This window comes from Manis pentadactyla, chromosome 8 (genome assembly GCF_030020395.1).
Source record: "Manis pentadactyla isolate mManPen7 chromosome 8, mManPen7.hap1, whole genome shotgun sequence".
NCBI lineage: Eukaryota > Metazoa > Chordata > Mammalia > Pholidota > Manidae > Manis > Manis pentadactyla.
The window spans coordinates 18,556,075-18,566,105 of NC_080026.1; the positions used below are offsets into that span (position 1 = coordinate 18,556,075).

Here is a 10,031-nt window from a genome sequence, read left to right on the forward strand (position 1 = left end):
GAATAATGTATGTCTTCACCTCCACACAGGAAGATCCTACCAGGAATGAAGATGATCCAGAGGAAATCATAGTTAAGAGATAGAGCAAAAGACTCCGTTTCCTGGTGACATCATTTATACATATGTATATACATAAACATATTGTGAGTTCTAGTAGCTACAGCTAAATGAGTCTTGAGTAAAGTAGCACTCAACAAATGTGAGTTCCTGTCCCCTCTCATCTTTTCCTTCTCATTTCTTTATGCATGACTTAGAAGACTACCAAAATGGGTACATTAGACTTTAATAAAACTATAGATTGTAGACTGTATAGCAAACTATTTTGTGTGAGAGACAGGAAAAAATTTTTAAATAAATATATATATTGCATTCAGTTTTTTAATTATTAATTATATGTCTGATTTGTCATTTGGAGATAGAATAAATCACAATATATCACTAGTTTCTCTTTGAATAAAAGATAAAATACATATCATAAATTTTCAAAAAAAGATTCATTGTGGTACCAAAGAAAAACCCAGATACACACTTTCATGATTCACAAGCCTAATTCTGGAAACCCCCAGAAAACTTCAGAGCACAGACTATATTGTGTTATATCAGTATTTAAGGAAAGCTCTACTGTTTGTTGAAAGACCTAACTCCAAGATATAGCCATTCCTCAACCCAGTTGTGGCTTGAAAAGTAAATATGTCACATCTCACCCTGTTCCTCAGGAAGGCAGAAAAAAATCCTAATGAAGTTTCCTTACTAAACTTAAACATAATAGTGCACTAGCTAGACCATATATAAAATTAAGGGAAGCCTGAAGGAGAAAACAGGAAATGGTGCTGGTTGTCACAGAATATTCTAAGAAAATACAAAACCATTTGTGTTTTCACTGATGTTTCTCTAGTTGAAAGACAGTGGCTGAAAATTAGGGAGGCAGGCTAAGTTGTCAGGAAACTGCACTTGCTGTCTACACTTTACAGAAAGAGAAATCGAACTGACGCTGCCTCGTTTTTGGCCCCGGGTAGGATGAGTCAAATCACTAAGACAAGGCAAATGACTCTTTTTCAAACCCCTCTCCTTTCCATGATGCCCCCAATGCAGAACTGAGTGCTTTTCCAAAACAATGCAACATACATCTGTCTGTATATACTCAGTCCATTTGTGTCTATGTGGTTTCATGCCTACTCCGGGTGCAGTCCCCACTTCTTGTACACCTACCTACATGAAAGGAAAGATGCTCCTGCAGTCCTAACGTTTGGCATAGGCAAGCTAAGCTTTCAGTGACAGCATCAGTGTTCCCATAAAAAGCAAATGTGCTTCCAAACACTTCTATACAAGTAAACAGAAAGAAGAGCAAGGCCACTTCTTTCTCAGATAATTTTTGCCCTCTTTTCAGGGCACTTGCTTAGTATGTTTTTTTCTTCCCTTTTTGTTTAATTGCTACATTTACCACCAGCGTCAGAAAAGACCATGTGCAGCCGATCTGCTGCCCCAGTGAAGACTCTGTTCAATAGATCAGTGTTTCCAAACATCACATGCCACTTGACTGGCCCTGCCTGTAGTCTTGTTTTCACTTTCTATCTGTCTTGGGCATCTTCCTCATGTATCCATAGGAGCCTGACCGCACCACATGCAGTGCCAGATGCTAGATATGCCCTGACACCAATCATGTGACACGAGGAGGATCTGCTCTTTCCCTTATAATTAAATGAGAAGACTGTGGGTATGGTGTCTGCTGCTCGGCCCCATCACAAACGCAGCCAAGAGATGCCACCGCACGTGATTCATGTAAGTACAAAGGAAAGATGCAAATATGCCCCCGATCTTTTTCATCAAGGACTGGAGCCCCATGAGGTTCGTTACCTTGTGAAGAATAGCAGGTGTTAAGGTGAATGACAGGACACAGCAATATCCAGCACTCCGTGGACTCTGTCCAAAACCATGTCACACACTTGCCTTATGCTTTAACACATCTGTCATTTCTCATTGTGAGCTGCCTAGGCACTGGGCTAGTGACAAGCCAGGATTAAACCTACTGGCAACTATTTACCTCACGTTCATCAGCATGCGCTCTGCAAACCCCTCACGCACCACAGACTGGCCAGCAGCAGCCACTGTTTGCTTTGATTACTGCTACCTCCCAGCAAACAGCAACCAGAACGGACGGCCCATCCCAGGCAGCTCACTTTCATTTCTGCACTCCCTGACCACTAACAAGCTTCTAAGAACCACATAAAAGCCAACAATCACACATTAAAACAAGGCTTTTTAAAAACAACAAAACCAAGCAGTACAAACAAGGTTTGCACAGTAATTATAGACATAAGGACACTGCGGCTAAATTACTGGTGGTGCTGGATACACAGTCTAACAGTTTGGCATAAGAGGATTAAGTAAAACAAGAAATTGTGAATTTTTTTACAACTTTACCCCATTCGATCTTGATTTTATTGATTTATCTTCAATATTAGCATGTCACCCTCTCCAAAATTATCTTTCCTCCTAGAATTGATGTCAACACCAAATAACCATCATATAATCCTGCATGATTCTTCAAACATGTATTGCTAATGGTTTAGCATTAGATCCTGAAAAATGGTGAAAAAAATTGTACAGCCACTAACAATTTTCCTAGATATATATTTCCCACAAAAGTGTCAAATTTTCAGATGGGAACTCATGTTTTCAGGCAATTTATGTAGTATTTAATATCTCAAGTAAAAGGGTAATCGCATCATAATTAGCCAGACCCACCTCCTCTCAGAAACATACACCTGACTTCTCTAAAAATACCCTATCTGTGCAGGTTCCATGGGGTTCTCAGCTTCCTATGCCCTTACTAAATAATCCAAAAAAAAAAAAAAAGAAAGAAAGAAAAGAAAAGAAATTAAGACAGAAGCAAGTATAAGAGTCCTGTACTCCTTGTACATTTCTCTTCAGTTCCACCCCTGCCTTTGTCCTCAATCTTTAGCACTTACACTGATGACCATGTGGCACATGAACCTCACAGCGTGTATTTTTCCTTGGCTTCAGTGGCCTCCTTCCCAAACCAGTCACAGACATTTCTGAACAACCTCAGGATAAAGCTATAATCCTACTAAACTGCACATTTCTTGAGAGCAGAAGCTACAGCGGCTCATTTTTTGCAGCTCCCACAGCATCTGGCAAAATGACTAGCACACAGTACATCACTGAGGCTTGAAAATATTTTTGACTTAATGTGGTTTCTCAGAAATCCTTACCTCAGCATTCTTCCTCCCTGGTCACAGTCCTGCCATCTGTCTTCCATCCCATCTCCAATCACATCTGCCCTTCATCTGTATTAAAACATTTAATATCCAACTTTTTTACATTTCTTCCTAGCCACCATGATCTCTCCATTGGCAATACAATTCCTACTCAGTCCTGGACTGCTGTTCAGTCAGTTTCCTGGCAGCCCCATCTACCACTATCAAAAGCCTGGGACCCACTGGCAAGCTTATCTCCAAATTAATTTTCCACATATATATATGCCCTTCCAGTCTATTTCTAGGCTGACTAGGATGTCTAGAGAAATGCAGAAATGGCCCAGTGCGGTATTGTGTTGAACTCCAAACAGACGAATTTGCTATCTCCCATCAACTCTTAGCTTACTCTTAGGGATTTCCCGGAACTTTTCTCTCCTTAAGGCCCCAACCCTTCACTCTTCAAGCACGTCAGATTTGCTAATGTTCTATTTCAAGAGGCTAATGTCGCCCACAAATTATATAAAATACATTCCATGCAATTAAAATGAAAAAGAAGACTTGAATTTCTCAATGCTAATTACTATGATAGCCCAGTGAAATCTATTTTTAGTGGGAAGGTCTCAGTTATGTGGCCAACCTACACTTTGGTATGTGAGTTCATTTTCTAGCAAATAGTTCATTTGAGAAGTTAAGCAGATGTGTTACCTTTACTGAAAAAAAAAAGTGCTGACGTATCTGTCATCTGTCAAGGTATGAGACCACCTTTCAAACTTTGAAACAAAAATCAAAGCTGTAAAGCTTCACTTATGCTCACCCAGGTAAGGGCGAGCTATGCTGGTTAGGCATAGTCACACTGAATTAATCAAACTGCTGATTTTACAGGGTTTAAGAAAGAGGGAAGTGGGAAGAGGGGATTGTGTTAGTTTCGAAGGGTGTAGTGAGTTTACATCAGTCTTTAAAAGTAACTGACATTGGATAAAGAATCATGCTTGTGTTTGCTTACAGAAATAGGAGTTGGTTAACTGTCCACCTTAGACACAAATTCACAGATCTGAGTCCACTGCTGATTGGCTGACTTTCAAAGCATGAGACTATCAGTGATTGGTTGGCTTTCCGAGGCCAGGTCACAGAAGCAAACTATTGCTCAGTTAAACAGGCTTAAAACCAGTTCTGTTGTTTACTGGTTATCATGTCAGCTTTTTCCTGGGAATGTGAAGTCTTCCTAAAATTCTCATACCTAAAAAATGTCCTACCTATAGTTAATTTGGTGTCCGTGGTATTTTAAAATTCTATCTAGATTAACATACCATTCCCTCAACTAAAATGGAGGATCTAAGCTGACATAGAGGCTTCATCTGATTTGTCAAAGCCTATCAATCGGTAGTGATAGCTTGGGGCGGCACATGAGAGGACTGTTACATTCCATGCCATCCAGGCCCAGCGAGAGAGAGTATCACCATTCATAACACACTGTTTGCTATGCAGAGAACAGTTGATGGCAGCGTCACCCCCAGGTCTTTCCTGATTTTGTCTAGATCCAAAGCCACTCAGAGTCTACATTTGACTAGGATGGCCTCCAGAGATGGTTATAGCGGAGATTTATTATAAAAAGAATAAATTGAACTGGCTGAGTTCTAAGCAACTGGCACTTAAAAATGACAATATTGTGGATGGAATAAAGGGTATGTGGGAACCAACGAAGACAATATCATAATTCAGTGAAATCTTGGAAAATTGAAACAGAGTGAAAGAACAGACATTTAAGTCCAGGAGGAAGAAAAATTTATTTGGAAAACATGTCATTTTCTTAATAACTTGTTATCTGAAAAAAATTCTAGATTTAATTATGAAATTTTGTAACAATGAATAAAATGTTTTCTAAAATTAATTCTTTATGATTATTAATTTAATATTGAAAATATTACATTTTTTAAATATTAGCTTTAAGTCATCTTTGTCTTAATCTGACAAAGAGGTCTTAGTCCAATAAATAATATTGCTTCCCCAAAACTTACTGCATACAGGATTGTTCACTTTTCTCCCAGGGTCTGACATGTGCACTTTCCACTATTTTGAAAGCAACTCTCAAGATCTAAGTCATAACAATTTCTGAAATAGGTGGACACAAATTTGAGTGGGACCCTTGGCTAGAGTATAAAATTATGTCACTTTGTAGTAAGAGAATCTGGCAAACCTTTCCATGTTCGTATCTCAACTTACTTTTGCCATTCGCATCACTAACAAACAACAACTCTTAGGAAGTAATTTTTATGACCCTGGTTTTCATTGTTTATGGTCCCTAAAAGGAAAACTATGACTGCCTATAATAAGAATAAAGAGAAAATGGAAGTTCTGATGAACTGATGGGATTTCTGAACTTTAAAAGTTATATAGGTCTCCAGAAATATTCAAGATTGTCAAAAGTCTGCCAGATTTTAATTTCCCTCAAATGTCGAGGGTTGAATCATGTTTTAAAATTGTACATCTTCCATACATAAAATGTTCATACATAAAAATGCACATTTGATCTTGATCTCTACTTATCAGGATTTTAACGAGACCTGAGCTCTTGATGACCTTTCTACTGAACTGACAATCTTTCTTTATACTCCAAATAGTTAATTCAGAAGATATTAGTAAGCACTTACCTCTGTAGAGTCTTCTACTAGACACACTGAGGGAAGAATAATGGATGGCAAAAAGACTGTACACAAAAATTACAGATAAGCAATAACAAACAATATGATTTAATATCAACATATGGTACAACTTGGCAATACAAAGGTTTAAAAAAGGCAACATCATTCATTAATGATAAAATGAGCAAATTTCTTAACTCTCTGAAATATATTCTCCATATGTCTAAAATGGTGACTTCTCTCTCATTATTAGATATGACAATTCAGTTAGAGTGCTTATTCAGTATTTGACACATGAGCAAAGGCACAGTAACAGTGAGTGTGGAAACCAGGAATGGTGATGAAATCTGTGCCAGCTGCCAAAGTAATATTCAAAGGGGAAAACAGAATCTAGTCCAGGTAACAACATGAGCAGAGAAATAGAAATGGATATTTTTAAGAAAAGCATTTAATTTTAGCATTTTAGAAATTATGTATTATTGTTAGTCTGCTTAAGACCAAATTACATATTATTATCTAATAATGCATAAGCCCATATTAACTTTCTTTTCAATAACAACATAGAAACTGAATTTAAGAGATCTTGAACAGATAACCTATCTATTACTTTGGCTTCAGACAGGCAGGATCATTTTGAGGTTATTACTTGCTATTTGCTTGAGATGACAACAAAGAAAAATCATGGCAATTTTCAAGATATAAAGACCTTTATTTGGTGGCCAAGCCTCTTTCACTTTAAGGTTAAGATAACACCTTGAAGTAGCTCCCTCTGGAGGTACCCTACAAGGGCACAAGTAATTTTGAGGACCTCTTTCCTTTCCCTAGAACTGTCAATTATCATTAATGTTCCTGACAGTTTGCTTCATCCAGGGCATTTGCTGAGTTGGAAGGAGTTACTCTTGAGTGTCTGATTTATGGATAGGGAACAACAGTCAATGTGAAAACTTCAATCAAGTAAATGACTAAAGACACATCTACTGCCACAAACAACGTCTCTTTGTCCATCTTGGTAGATGGAGATACCAAATGTTTATTAGAGTGCATACATTGTAAGAAAGACAGGGCTGGGCGTCCCCTCCTCTCTAACAACAGGGTCAGTCGGCCACGCGTGCACCGTAGAGCCTGGGAAACGGGCCCAGCTCGCGCCGGGAGGCGGGCTAAAGCGGCGCGAGCAGCCACGGCGCCCTATGCTGCGGCCGAGCGTGGGCGCAGGGGCACCTCGGAAGAACTGGTTGTGAGACTTTGATATCGTGCGGCCCCACGCGTCGCCCCTCTTGCCCCTCGGAGGAGTCTCCATCCTTCGCTGCCCCCGCTGCCGTCCAGGAAGGAGTCGAAGACGCCGCAAGGCAGCCGTCACAGCCATGCCCAAGAATAAAGGTAAAGGAAGTAAAAATCAACACAGAGGTAAGAATGAGAATGAATTTGAAAAAAGAGAGCTGGTGTTCAAGGATGGACCAGAATATGCACAAGTAATCAAAATGTTGGGAAATGGACGATTAGAAGCAATGTGTTTTGATGGCGTGAAGAGGTTATGCCACATTAGAGGGAAATTGAGAAAAAAGCTTAGGATAAATACCTCAGATATTATTTTGGTTGGTGTACGAGACTACCAGGATAGTAAAGCTGATGTAATTTTAAAATACAACGCAGAGGAAGCTAGAAGTCTGAAGGCATATGGCGAGCTTGGAGACCATGCTAAGATTAATGAAACTGACACATTTCGTCCTGGAGATGATGATGAAATCCAGTTTGATGACACTGGAGATAATGATGAAGACATTGATGATATCTAAATTGAACTCAACGAATCAGAAACGAGAAAGGAAACGTCACGACGGACACAACAGAAATACAAAGAATTAATAGAGACTACTATGAAAACCTATATGCTAAGAAGCTGGAAAACCTAGAAGAAATGGACAGCTACCTAGAAAAATACAACCTTCCAAGACTGACCAAGGAAGAAACAAAATCTAAACAAACCAATTACCAGCAAAGAAATTGAAGTGGTAATCAAAAAACTACTCAAGAAAAAAACCCCGGGCCAGATGGATTTTCCTTGGAATTTTATCAGACATACAGAGAAGATATAATACCCATTCTCCTTAAAGTTTTCCAAAAAATAGAAGAGGAGGGAATACTCCCAAACTCATTCTATGAAGCCAACATCACCCTAATACCAAAACCAGGCAAAGACCCCACTAAAAAAGAAAATTACAGACCAATATCCCTGATGAACGAAGATGCAAAAATACTCAATAAAATATTAGCAAACCGAATTCAAAAATATATCAAAAGGATCATACACCACGACCAAGTGGGATTCATCCCAGGGATGCAAGGATGGTACAACATTCGAAAGTCCATCAATATCATCCACCACATAAACAAAAAGAAAGACAAAAACCACATGATCATCTCCATAGATGCTGAAAAAGCATTTGAAAAAATTCAACACTCATTCATGATAAAAACTCTCAGCAAAATGGTTATATAGGGCAAGTACCTCAACCTAATAAAGGCCATATATGATAAACCCACAGCCAACATCATACTGAACAGCGAGAAGCTGAAAGCTTTTCCTCTGCAATCGGGAACAAGACAGGGATGCCCAATCTCCCCACTGTTATTTAACATAGTACTGGAGGTCCTACCCACAGCAATTAGACAAAACAAAGAAATACAAGGAATCCAGATTGGTAAAGAAGAAGTCAAACTGTCACTATTTGCAGATGACATGATATTGTACATTAAAAACCCTAAAGACTCCACTCCAAAACTACTAGAACTGATATCAGAATACAGCAAAGTTGCAGGATACAAAATTAACACGCAGAAATCTGTGGCTTTCCTATACACCAACAATGAACCAATAGAAAGAGAAATCAGGAAAACAATTCCATTCACAATTGTATCAAAAAGAATAAAATACCTAGAAATAAACCTAACCAAAGAAGTGAAAGACCTATACCCTGAAAACTATAAGACACTCTTAAGAGCAATTAAAGAGGGCACTAACAGATGGAAACTCATCCCATGCTCTTGGCTAGGAAGAATTAATATCGTCAAAATGGCCATCCTGCCCAAAGCAATATACAGATTTGATGCAATCCCTATCAAATTACCAGCAACATTCTTCAACAAACTGGAACAAATAGTCCAAAAATTCATATGGAAACACCAAAGACCCCGAATAGCTAAAGCAATCCTGAGAAAGAAGAATAAAGTGGTGGGGAGGTCTCACTCCCCAACTTGAAGGTCTACTACAAAGCCATAGTAATCAAGACAATTTGGCACTGGCACAAGAACAGAGCCACAGACCAGTGGAACAGACTAGAGACTCCAGACATTAACCCAAACATATATGGTCAACTAATATTCGATAAAGGATCCACGGACATACAATGGGGAAATGACAGTCTCATCAACAGATGATGCTGGCAAAACTGGACAGCTACATGTAAGAGAATGAAACTGGATCACTGTCTAACCCCATACACAAAAGTAAACTTGAAATGGATCAAAGACTTGAATGTGAGTCATGAAACCATAAAACTCTTAGAAAAAAACATAGGCAAAAATCTCTTGGACATAAACATTAGCAACTTCTTCATGAATATATCTCCCTGGGCAAGGAAAACAAAAGCAAAAATGAACAAGTGGGACTATATCAAGCTGAGAAGCTTCTGTACAGCAAAGGACACCATCAATACAACAAAAAGGTACCCTACTGTATGGGAGAATATATTCATAAATGACAGATCTGATAAAGGGTTGACATCCAAAATATATAAAGAACTCATGCACCTCAACAAACAAAAAGCAAATAATTCAATTAAAAAATGGTTAGAGGAGCTGAACAGACAGTTCTCCAAAGAAGAAATTCAGATGGCCAACAGACACATGAAAAGATGCTCCACATCGCTAGTTATCAGAGAAATGCAAATTAAAACCACAATGAGATATCACCTCACACCAGTAAGGATGGCTACCATCCAAAAGACAAACAACAACAAATGTCAGCAAGGTTGTGGAGAAAGGGGAACCCTCCTACACTGCTGGTGGGAATGTAAATTAGTTCAACCATTGTGGAAAGCAGTATGGAGGTTCCTCAAAAAGCTCAAAATAGACTTACCATTTGACCCAGGAATTCCACTTCTAGGAATTTACCCTA

General features: G+C 38.7%; 1 protein-coding gene across 1 annotated transcript; it reads left to right on the plus strand.

Moving 5' to 3' along the window:
- Positions 1-5,208: 5,208 nt before the first annotated feature.
- Positions 5,209-7,656, plus strand: LOC118933682 (eukaryotic translation initiation factor 1A, X-chromosomal-like). Its single transcript, XM_036928286.2, has one exon. The coding sequence runs from the start codon at positions 7,219-7,221 to the stop codon at positions 7,648-7,650; it is 432 nt and encodes a 143-aa protein (XP_036784181.2). The 5' UTR covers positions 5,209-7,218; the 3' UTR covers positions 7,651-7,656.
- Positions 7,657-10,031: the final 2,375 nt, after the last annotated feature.